The sequence below is a fragment of the Bombina bombina genome, chromosome 6, assembly GCF_027579735.1.
Source record: "Bombina bombina isolate aBomBom1 chromosome 6, aBomBom1.pri, whole genome shotgun sequence".
NCBI classification, from domain to species: Eukaryota; Metazoa; Chordata; class Amphibia; order Anura; family Bombinatoridae; genus Bombina; species Bombina bombina.
Genome location: NC_069504.1, coordinates 775,844,175 through 775,863,930, shown reverse-complemented (window position 1 = coordinate 775,863,930; position 19,756 = coordinate 775,844,175). Strand labels below are relative to the sequence as shown.

Here is a 19,756-nt window from a genome sequence, read left to right as displayed (position 1 = left end):
AGGATTTTCACAAAGGTACTAGGGTCCCTTCTAGCGGTGCTAAGACCAAGGGGCATTGCAGTAGTACCTTACCTGGACGACATTCTGATTCAAGCGTCGTCCCTTCCTCAAGCAAAGGCTCACACGGACATTGTCCTGGCCTTTCTCAGATCTCACGGCTGGAAAGTGAACGTGGAAAAGAGTTCTCTATCCCCGTCAACAAGGGTTCCCTTCTTGGGAACAATTATAGACTCCTTAGAAATGAGGATCTTTCTAACAGAGGCCAGAAAAACAAAGCTTCTGGACTCTTGTCGGATACTTCACTCCGTTCCTCTTCCTTCCATAGCTCAGTGCATGGAAGTGATCGGGTTGATGGTGGCGGCGATGGACATAGTTCCTTTTGCGCGCATTCATCTAAGACCATTACAACTGTGCATGCTCAGTCAGTGGAATGGGGACTATACAGACTTGTCTCCGAAGATACAAGTAAATCAGAGGACCAGAGACTCACTCCGTTGGTGGCTGTCCCTGGACAATCTGTCTCAAGGGATGATGTTCCACAGACCAGAGTGGGTCATTGTCACGACCGACGCCAGTCTGATAGGCTGGGGCGCGGTCTGGGGATCCCTGAAAGCTCAGGGTCTTTGGTCTCGGGAAGAATCTCTTCTACCGATAAATATTCTGGAACTGAGAGCGATATTCAATGCTCTCCAGGCCTGGCCCCAGCTTGCGAGGACCAGGTTCATACGGTTTCAATCAGACAACATGACGACTGTTGCGTACATCAACCATCAGGGGGGAACAAGGAGTTCCCTAGCGATGGAAGAAGTAACCAAAATTATTCTTTGGGCGGAGTCTCACTCCTGCCACCTGTCTGCTATCCACATCCCAGGAGTGGAAAATTGGGAAGCGGATTTTCTGAGTCGTCAGACATTGCATCCGGGGGAGTGGGAACTCCATCCGGAAGGATTCTCAGATTCTGTGATCGATACTCTTGTTCAGGCCAGAAAGCCTGTGACTAGAAAGATTTACCACAAAATTTGGAAAAAATATATCTGTTGGTGTGAATCTAAAGGATTCCCTTGGGACAAGGTTAAGATTCCTAGGATTCTATCCTTCCTTCAAGAAGGATTGGAAAAAGGATTATCTGCAAGTTCCCTGAAGGGACAGATTTCTGCCTTGTCGGTATTACTTCACAAAAAGCTGGCAGCTGTGCCAGATGTTCAAGCCTTTGTTCAGGCTCTGGTTAGAATCAAGCCTGTTTACAAACCTTTGACTCCTCCTTGGAGTCTCAATTTAGTTCTTTCAGTTCTTCAGGGGGTTCCGTTTGAACCCTTACATTCCGTTGATATTAAGTTATTATCTTGGAAAGTTTTGTTTTTAGTTGCGATTTCTTCTGCTAGAAGAGTCTCAGAATTATCTGCTCTGCAGTGTTCTCCTCCTTATCTGGTGTTCCATGCAGATAAGGTGGTTTTACGTACTAAACCTGGTTTTCTTCCAAAAGTTGTTTCTAACAAAAACATCAACCAGGAGATTATCGTACCTTCTCTGTGTCCAAAACCAGTTTCAAAGAAGGAACGTTTGTTGCACAATTTGGATGTTGTTCGCGCTCTAAAATTCTATTTAGATGCTACAAAGGATTTTAGACAAACATCTTCCTTGTTTGTTGTTTATTCAGGTAAAAGGAGAGGTCAAAAAGCAACTTCTACCTCTCTCTCTTTTTGGATTAAAAGCATCATCAGATTGGCTTACGAGACTGCCGGACGGCAGCCTCCCGAAAGAATCACAGCTCATTCCACTAGGGCTGTGGCTTCCACATGGGCCTTCAAGAACGAGGCTTCTGTTGATCAGATATGTAGGGCAGCGACTTGGTCTTCACTGCACACTTTTACCAAATTTTACAAGTTTGATACTTTTGCTTCTTCTGAGGCTATTTTTGGGAGAAAGGTTTTGCAAGCCGTGGTGCCTTCCATTTAGGTGACCTGATTTGCTCCCTCCCTTCATCCGTGTCCTAAAGCTTTGGTATTGGTTCCCACAAGTAAGGATGACGCCGTGGACCGGACACACCTATGTTGGAGAAAACAGAATTTATGTTTACCTGATAAATTTCTTTCTCCAACGGTGTGTCCGGTCCACGGCCCGCCCTGGTTTTTTTTAATCAGGTCTGATAATTTATTTTCTTTAACTACAGTCACCACGGTACCATATGGTTTCTCCTATGCAAATATTCCTCCTTAACGTCGGTCGAATGACTGGGGTAGGCGGAGCCTAGGAGGGATCATGTGACCAGCTTTGCTGGGCTCTTTGCCATTTCCTGTTGGGGAGGAGAATATCCCACAAGTAAGGATGACGCCGTGGACCGGACACACCGTTGGAGAAAGAAATTTATCAGGTAAACATAAATTCTGTTTTTTTTTGCAAACTGGGTACTGGCAGACAGCTGCAAGTACCCAAGATGGCCCCCAATAAGGCAGATGGGGAGGGTTAGAGAGCTGTTTTGGGGGGGATCAGGGAGGTTGGGGGCTAAGGGGGGATGCTACACCACAGCATATGTAAATATGCTATTAAAAAAAAAACTTATTTTAGTACTGGCAGACTTTCTGCCAGTACTTAAGATGGTGGGGACAATTGTGGGGTGGGGGAGGGAAGGGAGCTGTTTGGGAGGGATCAGGGGGTCTGATGTTTCAGGTGGGAGGCTGATCTCTACACTAATGCTAAAATTAACCCTGCAAGCTCCCTACAAAACTACCTAATTAACCCCTTCACTGCTAGCCATAATACACGTGTGATGCGCAGTGGCATTTAGCGGCCTTCTAATTATCAGAAAGCAACGCCAAAGTCATATATGTCTGCTATTTCTGAACAAAGGGGATCCCAGAGAAGAATTTACAACCATTTATGCCATAATTGCACAAGCTGTTTGTAAATAATTTCAGTAAGAAACCGAATGTTTGTGAAAAACATTTGTGAAAAAGTGAACGATTTTTTGTATTTGATCGCATTTGGCGGTGAAATGGTGGCATGAAATATACCAAAATTGGCCTAGATCAATACTTTGGGATGTCTACTAAAAAAAATATATACATGTCATTGGATATTCAGGGATTCCTGAAAGATATTAGTGTTCTAATGTAACTATCGCTAATTTTGAAAAATAATGGTTTGGAAATAGCAAAGTGCTACTTGTATTTATAGCCCTATAACTTGCAAAAAAAGCAAAGAACATGTAAGCATTGGGTATTTCTAAACTCAGGACAAAATTTAGAAACTATTTAAGCATAGGTGTTTTTTGGTGGTTGTAGATATGTAACAGATTTTGGGGGTCAAAGTTAGAAAAAGTGTGTTTTTTTCCATTTTTCCTCATATTTTATAAAAAAAAAAATATAGTAAATTATAAGATATGATGAAAATAATGATATCTTTAGAAAGTCCATTTAATGGTGAGAAAAACGGTATATAATATGTGTGGGTACAGTAAATGAGTAAGAGGAAAATTACAGCTAAACACCGCAAAAATGTAAAAATAGCCTTGGTCCCAAACGGACAGAAAATGGAAAAGTGCTGTGGTCATTAAGGGGTTAATTGTGGTTTTACTGTCCCTTTAACAAATAAGGGCTAGATTACAAGTGGAACGCTAATTTATCGCAAAACTGCCAAATTTGCCCATTCACAGGCGTGTGATAAATAACCAATTAGCACACAGCTCACAGTAGCAATTGGCACTTATAAAATTAACCAGAGATCAGATCTCTGGTTAATTTTATAAATGACCACCGAATGCCCCCAAAATCAAGTGTTTTTATAAAATTAGCATCTTTATTTTTTAATAAAATAACTGCAAAAAGCAGTTATGAGGGTTTAAAGTTGTTAGAAAAAAAAACGGCACTGAAAAGTGCCTTTACATTGTGGTCTATGGGAACTGTGTGTTCCCTGTAAATATATATTTCTTTCATGTAATTAGCAAGAGTCCATGAGCTAGTGACATATGGGATATACATTCCTACCAGGAGGGGCAAAGTTTCCCAAACCTCAAAATGCCTATAAATACACCCCTCACCACACCCACAAATCAGTTTTTACAAACTTTGCCTCCTATGGAGGTGGTGAAGTAAGTTTGTGCTAGATTCTACGTTGATATGCGCTCCGCAGCAGGTTGGAGCCCGGTTTTCCTCTCAGCGTGCAGTGAATGTCAGAGGGATGTGAGGAGAGTATTGCCTATTTGAATTCAATGATCTCCTACGGGGTCTATTTCATAGGTTCTCTGTTATCGGTCGTAGAGATTCATCTCTTACCTCCCTTTTCAGATCGACGATATACTCTTATATATACCATTACCTCTACTGATTCTCGTTTCAGTACTGGTTTGGCTTTCTACTACATGTAGATGAGTGTCCTGGGGTAAGTAAGTCTTATTTTCTGTGACACTCTAAGCTATGGTTGGGCACTTTTATATAAAGTTCTAAATATATGTATTCAAACATTTATTTGCCTTGACTCAGGATGTTCAACGTTCCTTATTTCAGACAGTCGGTTTCATATTTGGGATAATGCATATGATTAAATCATTTTTTTCTTACCTTAAAATTTGACTTTTTTTCCCTGTGGGCTGTTAGGCTCGCGGGGGCTGAAAATGCTTCATTTTATTGCGTCATTCTTGGCGCAGACTTTTTTGGCGGAAAATTTTTTTTTCTGTTTCCGGCGTCATACGTGTCGCCGGAAGTTGCGTCATTTTTGACGTTTTTTTGCGCCAAAAGTGTCGGCATTCCGGATGTGGCGTCATTTTTGGCGCCAAAAGCATTTAGGCGCCAAATAATGTGGGCGTCTTTTTTGGCGCTAAAAAACATGGGCGTCACTATTGTCTCCACATTATTTGTCTCATTATTTATTGCTTCTGGTTGCTAGAAGCTTGTTCACTGGCATTTTTTCCCATTCCTGAAACTGTCATTTAAGGAATTTGATCAATTTTGCTTTATATGTTGTTTTTTCTATTACATATTGCAAGATGTCCCAGATTGACACTGAGTCAGAAGATACTTCTGGAAAAACGCTGCCTGGTGCTGGATCTACCAAAGTTAAGTGTATCTGCTGTAAACTTTTGGTATCTGTTCCTCCAGCTGTTGTTTGTAATGAATGTCATGACAAACTTGTTAATGCAGATAATATTTCCTTTAGTAATGTTACATTACCTGTTGCTGTTCCGTCAACATCTAATACTCAGAGTGTTCCTGTTAACATAAGAGATTTTGTTTCTAAATCCATTAAGAAGGCTATGTCTGTTATTCCTCCTTCTAGTAAACGTAAAAAGTCTTTTAAAACTTCTCATTTTTCAGATGAATTTTTAAATGAACATCATCATTCTGATTCTGATAATGGTTCCTCTGGTTCAGAGGATTCTGTCTCAGAGGTTGATGCTGATAAATCTTCATATTTATTCAAAATGGAATTTATTTGTTCTTTACTTAAAGAAGTCTTAATTGCATTAGAAATAGAGGATTCTGGTCCTCTTGATACTAAATCTAAACGTTTAAATAAGGTTTTTAAATCTCCTGTAGTTATTCCGGAAGTTTTTCCTGTCCCTGATGCTATTTCTGAAGTAATCTCCAGGGAATGGAATAATTTGGGTAATTAATTTACTCCTTCTAAACGTTTTAAGCAATTATATCCTGTGCCATCTGACAGATTAGAATTTTGGGACAAAATCCCTAAAGTTGCTAAACGTACTACTATTCCTACGGCAGATAGTACTTCCTTTAAGGATCCTTTAGATAGGAAGATTGAATCCTTTCTAAGAAAAGCTTACTTATGTTCAGGTAATCTTCTTAGACCTGCTATATCTTTAGCGGATGTTGCTGCAGCTTCAACTTTTTGGTTAGAAGCTTTAGCGCAACAAGTAACAGATCATAATTCTCATAGCATTGTTAATCTTCTTCAACATGCTAATAACTTTATTTGTGATGCCATCTTTGATATCATTAGAGTTGATGTCAGGTATATGTCTCTAGCTATTTTAGCTAGAAGAGCTTTATGGCTTAAAACTTGGAATGCTGATATGTCTTCTAAGTCAACTTTGCTTTCCCTTTCTTTCCAGGGTAATAAATTATTTGGTTCTCAGTTGGATTCTATTATCTCAACTGTTACTGGAGGGAAAGGAACTTTTTTACCACAGGATAAAAAATCTAAAGGTAAATTTAGGTCTAATAATCGTTTTCGTTCCTTTCGTCACAATAAGGAACAAAAGCCTGATCCTTCACCCACAGGAGCGGTATCAGTTTGGAAACCATCTCCAGTCTGGAATAAATCCAAGCCTTTTAGAAAACCAAAGCCAGCTCCCAAGTCCACATGAAGGTGCGGCCCTCATTCCAGCCCAGCTGGTAGGGGGCAGATTACGATTTTTCAAAGAAATTTGGATCAATTCAATTCACAATCTTTGGATTCAAAACATTGTTTCAGAAGGGTACAGAATTGGCTTCAAGATAAGGCCTCCTGCAAAGAGATTTTTTCTTTCCCGTGTCCCAGTAAATCCAGCGAAGGCTCAAGCATTTCTGAAATGTGTTTCAGATCTAGAGTTGGCTGGAGTAATTATGCCAGTTCCAGTTCTGGAACAGGGGCTGGGGTTTTATTCAAATCTCTTCATTGTACCAAAGAAGGAGAATTCCTTCAGACCAGTTCTGGATCTAAAAATATTGAATCGTTATGTAAGGATACCAACATTCAAAATGGTAACTATAAGGACTATCCTGCCTTTTGTTCAGCAAGGGCATTATATGTCCACAATAGATTTACAGGATGCATATCTGCATATTCCGATTCATCCAGATCACTATCAGTTTCTGAGATTCTCTTTCCTAGACAAGCATTACCAGTTTGTGGCTCTGCCGTTTGGCCTAGCAACAGCTCCAAGAATTTTTACAAAGGTTCTCGGTGCCCTTCTGTCTGTAATCAGAGAACAGGGTATGGTGGTATTTCCTTATTTGGACGATATCTTGGTACTTGCTCAGTCTTCACATTTAGCAGAATCTCATACGAATCGACTTGTGTTGTTTCTTCAAGATCATGGTTGGAGGATCAATTTACCGAAAAGTTCATTGATTCCTCAGACAAGGGTAACCTTTTTAGGTTTCCAAATAGATTCAGCGTCCATGACTCTGTCTCTGACAGACAAGAGACGTCTAAAATTGATCTCAGCTTGTTGAAACCTTCAATCACAATCATTCCCTTCGGTAGCCTTATGCATGGAAATTCTAGGTCGTATGACTGCTGCATCGGACGCGATCCCCTTTGCTCGTTTTCACATGCGACCTCTTCAGCTCTGTATGCTGAACCAGTGGTGCAGGGATTACACAAAGATATCTTTAAAACCGATTGTACGACACTCTCTGACGTGGTGGACAGATCACCATCGTTTAGTTCAGGGGGCTTCTTTTGTTCTTCCGACCTGGACTGTAATTTCAACAGATGCAAGTCTGACAGGTTGGGGAGCTGTTTGGGGGTCTCTGACAGCACAAGGGGTTTGGGAATCTCAGGAGGTGAGATTACCAATCAATATTTTGGAACTCCGTGCAATTTTCAGAGCTCTTCAGTCATGGCCTCTTCTAAAGAGAGAATCGTTCATTTGTTTTCAGACAGACAATGTCACAACTGTGGCATACATCAATCATCAAGGAGGGACTCACAGTCCTCTGGCTATGAAAGAAGTATCTCGAATACTGGTATGGGCGGAATCCAGCTCCTGTCTAGTTTCTGCGGTTCATATCCCAGGTATAGACAATTGGGAAGCGGATTATCTCAGTCGCCAAACGTTACATCCGGGCGAATGGTCTCTTCACCCAGAGGTATTTCTTCAGATTGTTCAAATGTGGGGACTTCCAGAAATAGATCTGATGGCTTCTCATCTAAACAAGAAACTTCCCAGGTATCTGTCCAGATCCAGGGATCCTCAAGCGGAAGCAGTGGATGCATTGTCACTTCCTTGGAAGTATCATCCTGCCTATATCTTTCCGCCTCTAGTTCTTCTTCCAAGAGTAATCTCCAAGATTCTGAAGGAATGCTAGTTTGTTCTGCTGGTGGCTCCAGCATGGCCTCACAGGTTTTAGTATGCGGATCTTGTCCGGATGGCCTCTTGCCAACCGTGGACTCTTCCGTTAAGACCAGACCTTCTGTCGCAAGGTCCTTTTTTCCATCAGGATCTCAAATCCTTAAATTTAAAGGTATGGAGATTGAACGCTTGATTCTTAGTCAAAGAGGTTTCTCTGACTCTGTGATTAATACTATGTTACAGGCTCGTAAATCTGTATCTAGGAAGATATATTATAGAGTCTGGAAGACTTACATTTCTTGGTGTCTTTCTCATCATTTTTCCTGGCATTCTTTTAGAATTCCGAGAATTTTACAGTTTCTTCAGGATGGTTTGGATAAAGGTATGTCTGCAAGTTCCTTGAAAGGACAAATCTCTGCTCTTTCTGTTCTTTTTCACAGAAAGATTGCTAATCTTCCTGATATTCATTGTTTTGTACAAGCTTTGGTTCGTATAAAACCTGTCATTAAGTCAATTTCTCCTCCTTGGAGTTTGAATTTGGTTCTTGGGGCTCTTCAAGCTCCTCCGTTTGAACCTATGCATTCATTGGACATTGAATTACTTTCTAGGAAAGTTTTGTTTCTTTTGGCCATCTCTTCTGCTAGAAGAGTTTCTGAATTATCTGCTCTTTCTTGTGAGTCTCCTTTTCTGATTTTTCATCAGGATAAGGCAGTGTTGCGAACTTCTTTTAAATTTTTACCAAAGGTTGTGAATTCTAACAACATTAGTAGAGAAATTGTGGTTCCTTCATTATGTCCTAATCCTAAGAATTCTAAGGAGAGATCATTGCATTCTTTGGATGTAGTTAGAACTTTGAAATATTATGTTGAAGCTACTAAGAATTTCCGAAAGACTTCTAGTCTATTTGTTATCTTTTCCGGTTCTAGGAAAGGTCAGAAGGCCTCTGCCATTTCTTTGGCATCTTGGTTGAAATCTTAATTCATCATGCTTATGTCGAGTCGGGTAAAACTCCGCCTCAAAGGATTACAGCTCATTCTACTAGGTCAGTTTCTACTTCCTGGGCGTTTAGGAATGAAGCTTCGGTTGATCAGATTTGCAAAGCAGCAACTTGGTCTTCTTTGCATACTTTTACTAAATTCTACCATTTTGATGTGTTTTCTTCTTCTGAAGCAGTTTTTGGTAGAAAAGTACTTCAGGCAGCTGTTTCAGTTTGATTCTTCTGCTTATAATTTCATTTTTTTTCATTATAAGATTTAAACTTTATTTTGGGTGTGGATTATTTTCAGCGGAATTGGCTGTCTTTATTTTATCCCTCCCTCTCTAGTGACTCTTGTGTTTCAGATCTAGAGTTAGCTGGAGTAATTATGCCAGTTCCAGTTCTGGAACAGGGGCTGGGGTTTTATTCAAATCTCTTCATTGTACCAAAGAAGGAGAATTCCTTCAGACCAGTTCTGGATCTAAAAATATTGAATCGTTATGTAAGGATACCAACATTCAAAATGGTAACTGTAAGGACTATCCTGCCTTTTGTTCAGCAAGGGCATTATATGTCTACAATAGATTTACAGGATGCATATCTGCATATTCCGATTCATCCAGATCACTATCAGTTTCTGAGATTCTCTTTCCTAGACAAGCATTACCAGTTTGTGGCTCTGCCGTTTGGCCTAGCAACAGTTCCAAGAATTTTTACAAAGGTTCTCGGTGCCCTTCTGTCTGTAATCAGAGAACAGGGTATTGTGGTATTTCCTTATTTGGACGATATCTTGGTACTTGCTCAGTCTTCACATTTAGCAGAATCTCATACGAATCGACTTGTGTTGTTTCTTCAAGATCATGGTTGGAGGATCAATTTACCGAAAAGTTCATTGATTCCTCAGACAAGGGTAACCTTTTTAGGTTTCCAAATAGATTCAGCGTCCATGACTCTGTCTCTGACAGACAAGAGACGTCTAAAATTGATATCAGCTTGTCGAAACCTTCAGTCACAATCATTCCCTTCGGTAGCCTTATGCATGGAAATTCTAGGTCTTATGACTGCTGCATCGGACGCGATCCCCTTTGCTCGTTTTCACATGCGACCTCTTCAGCTCTGTATGCTGAACCAATGGTGCAGGGATTACACAAAGATATCTCAATTAATATCTTTAAAACCGATTGTACGACACTCTCTGACGTGGTGGACAGATCACCATCGTTTAGTTCAGGGGGCTTCTTTTGTTCTTCCGACCTGGACTGTAATTTCAACAGATGCAAGTCTTACAGGTTGGGGAGCTGTGTGGGGGTCTCTGACGGCACAAGGGGTTTGGGAATCTCAGGAGGTGAGATTACCGATCAATATTTTGGAACTCCGTGCAATTTTCAGAGCTCTTCAGTCTTGGCCTCTTCTAAAGAGAGAATCGTTCATTTGTTTTCAGACAGACAATGTCACAACTGTGGCATACATCAATCATCAAGGAGGGACTCACAGTCCTCTAGCTATGAAAGAAGTATCTCGAATTCTGGTTTGGGCGGAATCCAGCTCCTGTCTAGTTTCTGCGGTTCATATCCCAGGTATAGACAATTGGGAAGCGGATTATCTCAGTCGCCAAACGTTGCATCCGGGTGAATGGTCTCTTCACCCAGAGGTATTTCTTCAGATTGTTCAAATGTGGGGACTTCCAGAAATAGATCTGATGGCCTCTCATCTAAACAAGAAACTTCCCAGGTATCTGTCCAGATCCAGGGATCCTCAAGCGGAAGCAGTGGATGCATTGTCACTTCCTTGGAAGTATCATCCTGCCTATATCTTTCCGCCTCTAGTTCTTCTTCCAAGAGTGATCTCCAATATTCTGAAGGAATGCTCGTTTGTTCTGCTGGTAGCTCCAGCATGGCCTCACAGGTTTTGGTATGCGGATCTTGTCCGGATGGCCTCTTGCCAACCGTGGACTCTTCCGGTAAGACCAGACCTTCTGTCGCAAGGTCCTTTTTTCCATCAGGATCTCAAATCCTTAAATTTAAAGGTATGGAGATTGAACGCTTGATTCTTAGTCAAAGAGGTTTCTCTGACTCTGTGATTAATACTATGTTACAGGCTCGTAAATCTGTATCTAGGAAGATATATTATCGAGTCTGGAAGACTTATATTTCTTGGTGTCTTTCTCATCATTTTTCCTGGCATTCTTTTAGAATTCCGAGAATTTTACAGTTTCTTCAGGATGGTTTGGATAAAGGCTTGTCTGCAAGTTCCTTGAAAGGACAAATCTCTGCTCTTTCTGTTCTTTTTCACAGAAAGATTGCTAATCTTCCTGATATTCATTGTTTTGTACAAGCTTTGGTTCGTATAAAACCTGTTATTAAGTCAATTTCTCCTCCTTGGAGTTTGAATTTGGATCTGGGGGCTCTTCAAGCTCCTCCGTTTGAACCTATGCATTCATTGGACATTAAATTACTTTCTTGGAAAGTTTTGTTCCTTCTGGCTATCTCTTCTGCCAGAAGAGTTTCTGAATTATCTGCTCTTTCTTGTGAGTCTCCTTTTCTGATTTTTCACCAGGATAAGGCGGTGTTGCGATCTTCTTTTGAATTTTTACCTAAGGTTGTGAATTCCAACAACATTAGTAGAGAAATTGTGGTTCCTTCATTATGTCCTAAGCCTAAGAATTCTAAGGAGAAATCATTGCATTCTTTGGATGTAGTTAGAGCTTTGAAATATTATGTTGAAGCTACTAAGACTTTCCGAAAGACTTCTAGTCTATTTGTTATCTTTTCCGGTTCTAGGAAAGGTCAGAAGGCCTCTGCCATTTCTTTGGCATCTTGGTTGAAATCTTTAATTCATCATGCTTATGTCAAGTCGGGTAAAACTCCGCCTCAAAGGATTACAGCTCATTCTACTAGGTCAGTTTCTACTTCCTGGGCGTTTAGGAATGAAGCTTCGGTTGATCAGATTTGCAAAGCAGCAACTTGGTCTTCTTTGCATACTTTTACTAAATTCTACCATTTTGATGTGTTTTCTTCTTCTGAAGCTGTTTTTGGTAGAAAAGTACTTCAGGCAGCTGTTTCAGTTTGAATCTTCTGCTTATATTTTCAGTTTTTTTCATTATAAAATTTAATCTTTATTTTGGGTGTGGATTATTTTTCAGCGGAATTGGCTGTCTTTATTTTATCCCTCCCTCTCTAGTGACTCTTGCGTGGAAAGATCCACATCTTGGGTAGTCATTATCCCATACGTCACTAGCTCATGGACTCTTGCGAATTACATGAAAGAAAACATAATTTATGTAAGAACTTACCTGATAAATTCATTTCTTTCATATTAGCAAGAGTCCATGAGGCCCACCCTTTTTGTGGTGGTTATGATTTTTTTTGTATAAAGCACATTATTCCAATTCCTTATTTTTTATGCTTTCGCACTTTTTTCTTATCACCCCACTTCTTGGCTATTCGTTAAACTGATTTGTGGGTGTGGTGAGGGGTGTATTTGTAGGCATTTTGAGGTTTGGGAAACTTTGCCCCTCCTGGTAGGAATGTATATCCCATACGTCACTAGCTCATGGACTCTTGCTAATATGAAAGAAATGAATTTATCAGGTAAGTTCTTACATAAATTATGTTTTATGGTCATATCCATATATATTTACAATTTGCTGCCATCGCTGCGCGACTTATCCACTTCACTTCGCTAGTTCTCATGCTGTGTCTCACAGTATGAGAACGAGGCTCCCATTGGAGCCAATGTAAGCGCACTCTCATGAGAGCAATGCTTCCCAACAATGCGAATGCGAGGTATTATGCGTGCACTGGTATTACTCAGTGGAGCGCTTTTGCAATATTTCACGTGTGCCATATAGATAACACTGTGCTCACTCCTGTGGAGTTATTTCTGAGTCATCACTGATTGGCTAAAATGCAAGTCAGTCAAAAGATCTGATATAAGAAGACAGTCTGCAGAAGCTTAGATACAAGGTAATCACATAGGTAATAAAGAGTTTATTTATCTTTTTAAACAATACATTTTTGGAGTAGACTGTCCCTTTAATTCTAATAATGAATGCCGAATTTGGCACAGGCAGCGGCATTAACTCTTTTTTTCAACGCCAGATTTATTAGCGTCAATGTGTAACACACAATTATCTGGATTTGCACAGATATTTGTGTGTTGCAGTTTGACACTATATAATCCGGTGCCAAAAAGGACCGAATGCCGATTCCTGCAGCCATATTCAGCATTTGTTTCTATAAAGGAATGCAGAATCAAATGAATACATTTGCCTACTAACCATGTTTGTATGGAATTAATTTGCAGTTCTTGAATGAATATGAAATAGTTTTACACACAGTTATATAATGTTCAGTTATAAAGATTTACTAAATCCTTTAGTCAATCTTGCATTGAAACTGAGATATATATATATATATGTGTGTGTGTGTATGTGTGTGTGTATATATATATATGTATATATGTGTGTGTGTGTATATATATGTATTTGTGTGTGTATATATATATGTGTGTATATATGTGTTTGTGTGTGTATATATATATGTGTGTGTGTGTGTGTGTGTATAATATATATATATATATATATATATATATATATATATGTATAGTAAAAGGTAAATTAAGTAATATTTTTTCTTTTTTCCGCAGCCATTTAACCCAAATACTTTTAATGTTCCAAACTACATGGTGAAGCAGCCTCAGCATGCTCCTTCTAGGTTTGTATTGAATCCTCTCTTTATTTTATACTTTTCTTTCTTGTATTAGTCCTAGTGTCCTTTCCCTATATCCATTAAAGGGGAAGTGTACTGTAAAATTGTTACCCCCTTTAATGTATTTCCAATGAGTTGTTATACCAGCTACAGAGTATAAAATGTAAGTGAAATGGATACTTTAGGTTAATTTGTGTATATGAAATTGTTGTTTTTGTTTTTTGAAACCACAAGCCATTAAAATTGATTGAGATTGCAGGTAAAATTAGAACTCATTATTTTATTACTTTCTGTACATACACATGTTTCCTTATCTGTTTGTATACTAAAGCCCAGTACTTAGAGAGAACAATGGAAAATTAACATTTCATTACTTATCTCCCTTAGACCCCACTTGGAGTTTAATTTCTTCTGATGGCTTTGTTTACATAGCTTGTCAATTGCCTATACTTAAGTATAGTTAGGGATATCACAGACTAAATCAGCTATTTCAAATGCTGAAAAAAGGGTAGTAAAGGAGCTCATAACAATAATTTGACCAATGTAAAAAAAATTTACATGCCGTCATTAAAGGGGCAGTAAACCTACAAAATAATGTAATATAATTCTGCACATAGTGCAGAATTATATTACATTATCTTAGCGCTAACTTTATACTTTAAAGTATTGCAGCTACATTGAATGTAATGGCGCGATTGGACTGGGCTGTGACTAGACAGCTGCCCAGATGTGCTTAGACAAAAAGCCAGACCCGCTCAGTACTGCACTGAGCAGCGGTCAGAATTATATTACATTATTTTGTAGGTTCACTGCCCCTTTAAGGCAAGGATTAGCTTTCTTTCACATAATTGTGATGGTATCCAAACACAGCTTATCTTGCTTGTCTCATGTAGCACTTACTAGTGAAGATTGTTCCTTTAAGAAAGACTATGACCGGAATCTCAGAATTCTGTTTCCTTCTTTATAAAAAGGTTCCAAAACCCACAGCAAGTCGTGTTTTTTTTTTCTCCTGTCCTGTAAACGGGAAAAGTTGAACAGTGCTTTACAATTCCATTTTTTAATAAATAATAATATAGAGAAAACACATAGCTTTATTTAATATTGTGCATTACACACTTTAGAAAAGATATGCATGAAGTAATATTCTTGTTACCACATTTCAGCATCTAACTTAATCACATAACTTAGCTTAGGCTATTTTTATTGTAGCATACTTGGGTACAGAACACTTTACTTGGCATGTTTCTCCATGGCATATTTTCCTTGTGCTGTGTGAGTCCTATATCTGGCACATGCCTCCATGTCACCTTTTTACAGTAATAAACACTTTACCTGACACTTTCCCTGTGACGAACTGTAGATCTGTGTTTTATAGCTTTTTTCCTCAAATGTCTGTAACTAAACAGATTCTAAGGATTTCCCTACCTGTGCCCAGGCAAGTCAGTCCCATTAAGTGAGCAGCTTGCCAGCCAAGCAGGGGAATATAGTCTGGCCTGTTAAGGGTCATTCAAAGTAGAACTAAGAAACTGATTTATGGGATACATTGAATGTTTGCATATAATGAATACAATATAATGTAAGGGCAAGTTCTGGAGTACCTTTTTCAAATGCTCAAGGTACCCCCAGGAATATATGTACCAAAGGTTGAAAATCAAGGCTTAATAGTATCTTAAGAAACATCTACATTGGGGATTTCAGAAGTCCAGCCTTATTAAGGGTCTTCCTCTTTTGAATCCTCAATTGTTACAATTGAAGATAGATTTTAGCTAGGTTTGGAACAATTTGCCAACATCAGCTGGTTCACAGTAAATGGAACTTAAATTAATCCACCTTGCCCTCAAATGTTCTGGAAATAGGAGTATTCTTTCTGGCTGGCTCTTCTTCATTTTCTAAACATCCTTCAGTATCTGTCTGTCATGGATTTTTTAGACAACTGGATTGTGGTTCCCTACACCCAAGTGTGAGTACAGTCTTTCTCTGGGCACAGAAGTATCTTGGCAATTTCATAGCAGACTTCTTGAGCTATCTACTTAGTGGCAGCTTCATAGGGAAATGTTCATTTCCATAACAACACTGAGTATTTCCCGTGGTGGACTTGATGGCAACCAGCAATGCACAAGTTTTAATTTCTTCGGCATTTTATTTTCATTTTCTTGAGAAAAATAACACTATTTTTTAAAATTTTTCCATTTTAATGTAGACATAAGATCAGACATTTTCAAACGTGGCCCTCCAAAAGGCTTTGGAACTACACTTACCATGATGCTCAGCCAGCATATCAGCAGGCTGAGAATCATGGGCAATGTAGCGCCAAAACCTATGAAGGGCCAAGTTTGAGAATGTCTGCATATGATCATATGACGTGTATTTCTGTCGAAGTTTTTTTAGACTTTGTTTCCAGGGATGAAAGGCTTTTTTAATATATGACTTAAGAAATATAAATAGCTTTGCAATGATTTTTCAATTCTAGGAGGAGTCATTTTTATTAGCCATTCTTTTAAAAAAATATTCATCAAACCGTAAATATTTAAACTTTCTCTTGCAAGGTGTATCCAGTCCACGGATTCATCCTTTACTTGTGGGATATTCTCATTCCCTACAGGAAGTAGCAAAGAGAGCACACAGCAAAATTGTCCATATAGCTCCCCCTCTAGTTCCACCCCCCAGTCATTCTCTTTGCTGGCTCTAAGCAACTAGGGTCTCTCTCGGGAGTGTAAAGTGAATGTGGTGTTAGAAAATTTTTGTTCAACAAGGTTTTCTTCTCCAACCTATTGCCTGCATTATTCCTGTAACTATTGCAGCTGCTTTCTGGTTTGAGGCGCTGGAAGACTCGCTCCAGACGGAGACCTCATATGAGGAAATTATGGATAGAATTAAGGCTCTAAAGCTAGCTAATTCTTTTATCACTGACGCCGCTTTCCAAATAGCTAAGTTAGCAGCAAAAAAATCAGGTTTCGCAATTTTGGCACGCAGGGCACTATGGCTAAAGTCCTGGTTGGCCGATTTGTCATCTAAATCCAAGCTTTTGAACATTCCTTTCAAAGGGAAGACCCTATTCGGGCCTGAATTGAAAGAGATTATTTCAGATATCACCAGAGGAAAAGGCCATGCTCTCCCTCAGGACAAAGCCTTTAAAACAAAAAACAAGGCTAATTTTCGTTCCTTTTGCAATTTCAGGAACGGCCCCGCTTCATCCTCTCCGGCTGCAAAGCAAGAGGGTAACGCTTCACAGCGCAAGGCACACTGGAAACCTTACCAGGGCTGGAATAAGGGTAAACAGGCCAAAAATCCTGCAGCTGCCACCAAGACAGCATGAAGGGGTAGCCCTGATCCGGGACCGGATCTAGTAGGGGGCAGACTCTCTCTCTCTTTGCTCAGGCCTGGGCAAGAGATGTACACGATCCTTGGGCATTAGAGATTGTAGCCCAGGGATACTTTCTAGAATTCAAGGACTCTCCTCCAAGGGGAAGGTTCCACATTTCTCGTCTGTCTACAGATCAGACAAAGAAAGAGGCGTTTTTACGCTGTGTAGAAGATCTACATACAATGGGAGTGATCCACCCAGTTCCAATTGCAGAACAAGGACTGGGGTTTTACTCAAACCTGTTTGTGGTTCTTAAAAAAGAAGGAACTTTCAGACCAATCCTGGATCTCAAAATTCTAAACAAACTCCTCAGAGTCTCATCATTCAAGATGGAGACCATTCGGACAATCTTACCATTGATCCAGGAGGGTCAATATATGACTATCGTGGATCTAAAGGATGCGTATCTGCACATTCCTATCCACAAAGATCATCACCAGTTTCTCAGGTTCGCCTTTCTGGACAAGCATTTTCAGTTTGTGGCTCTTCCTTTCGGGTTGGCCACTGCTCCCAGAATTTTCACAAAGGTGCTAGGGTCCCTCCTGGCGGTTCTAAGACCGCGGGGTAGCAGTGGCGCCTTAGCTAGATCTTAATTCAGGCGTCAACTTTCCAAAGAACCAAGTCTCACACGGAGATTGTATTGGCCTTTCTGAGGTCTCACGGGTGGAAGGTGAACATCAAAAAGAGTTCTCTCTCCCCCCTCACAAGAGTTCCATTCCTAGGAACCCTGATAGACTTGGTAGAAATGAAAATATTTCTGATGGAGGTCAGAAAGCTAAAACTCTTAACTACTTGCCGAGCTCTTTATTCCATTCCTCGGCCATCTGTGGCTCAGTGCATGGAGACAATCGGACTAATGGTTGCGGCAATGGACAATAGTCCCTTTTGCTCGGATACACCTCAGACCACTGCAACTATGCATGCTCAAACAGTGGAATGGGGATTATGCAGATTTGTCTCCTCAAATTCAGTTGGACCAGGAGACCAGAGATTCTCTTCTCTGGTGGTTGTCTCAGGATCACCTGTCTCAAGGAATATGTTTCCGCAGGCCAGAGTGGATCATCGTAACAACCGACGCCAGTCTGTTAGGCTGGGGTGCGGTCTGGGACTCCCTGAAAGCTCAGGGCTTATGGTCTCGGGAAGAAACTCTTCTCCCGATAAACATTCTGGAACTGAGGGCGATATTCAACGCTCTTCAGGCATGGCCTCAACTAGCGGCGGCCAAATTCATCAGATTTCAGTCGGACAACATCACGACTGTAGCTTACGTCAATCATCAGGGGGGAACAAAGAGTTCCCTAGCGATGACGGAAGTAACCAAAATAATCAGGTGGGATCACTCCTGCCATCTCTCAGCAATTCACATCCCAGGAGTAGACAACTGGGTGGCGGATTTTCTAAGTCGTCAGACTTTTCACCTGGGGGAGTGGGAACTCCACCCGGAGGTATTTGCCCAGCTGACTCAGCTATAGGGCACCCCAGAGTTGGATCTGATGGCGTCCCGTCAGAACACCAAACTTCCTCTCTACGGGTCCAGGTCCCGGGATCCCAAGGCGATATTGATAGATGCTCTAGCAGCGCCTTGGTCCTTCAATCTGGCTTATGTTTTCCCACCGTTTCCTCTCCTCCCACGTCTGGTTGCCAGAATCAAGCAGGAGAAGGCTTCGGTGATTCTGATAGCGCCTGCGTGGCCACGCAGGACTTGGTATGCAGACCTAGTGGACATGTCATCTGTCCCACCATGGTCACTGCCAATGAGGCAGGATCTTCTAATACAGGGTCCGTTCAAGCATCCAAATTTAGTTTCTCTACAACTGACTGCTTGGAGATTGAACGCTTAATTCTATCAAAGCGTGGGTTCTCTGAGTCAGTTATAGATACTCTGATTCAGGCTAGAAATCCTGTCACCAGGAAAATCTACCATAAGATATGGCGGAAATATCTTTGTTGGTGTGAATCCAAGGGTTACTCATGGAGTAAGATTAGGATTCCCAGGATATTGTCCTTTCTCCAAGAAGGACTGGAGAAAGGATTGTCAGCTAGTTCCTTAAAAGGACAAATATCTGCTTTGTCTATCCTGTTACACAAGCGTCTGGCAGAGGTACCAGACGTTCAAGCATTTGCTCAGGCTTTAGTCAGAATCAAGCCTGTCTATATACCTGTGGCTCCGCCATGGAGTTTGAATCTAGTTCTTTCAGTTCTTCAAGGGGTTCCGTTTGAACCTTTACATTCCATAGACATTAAGTTGTTATCTTGGAAAGTTTTGTTTTTTTATAGCTATCTCTTCTGCTCGAAGAGTTTCAGAATTATCTGCCTTACAGTGTGATTCACCTTACCTGGTGTTCCACGCAGATAAGGTAGTTTTGCGTACCAAGCCTGGTTTTCTTCCTAAAGTTGTTTCTAACAAGAATATTAACCAGGAAATAGTTGTTCCTTCTCTGTGTCCTAATCCATCTTCGAAGAAGGAACGTCTATTACACAATCTTGATGTAGTTCGTGCTTTAAAGTTCTATTTACAAGCAACTAAGGATTTCAGACAAACATCTTCCTTGTTTGTTATCTATTCTGGTAAGAGGTCAGAAAGCGACTGCTACCTCTCTTTCCTTTTGGCTGAAAAGCATCATCCGTTTGGCCTATGAGACTGCTGGCCAGCAGCCTCCTGAAAGAATTACTGCTCATTCTACTAGAGCAGT

General features: G+C 40.4%; 1 protein-coding gene across 1 annotated transcript in view; it reads left to right on the top strand.

Moving 5' to 3' along the window:
* Nucleotides 1–19,756, top strand: part of ADAM9 (ADAM metallopeptidase domain 9) — a 621,882-nt gene that overhangs the window by 591,875 nt on the left and 10,251 nt on the right. The window contains exon 21 of the mRNA XM_053718079.1: nt 13,638–13,705. Coding sequence (XP_053574054.1) covers nt 13,638–13,705 — 68 coding nt within the window. The remainder of the gene's footprint in view (nt 1–13,637; nt 13,706–19,756) is intronic.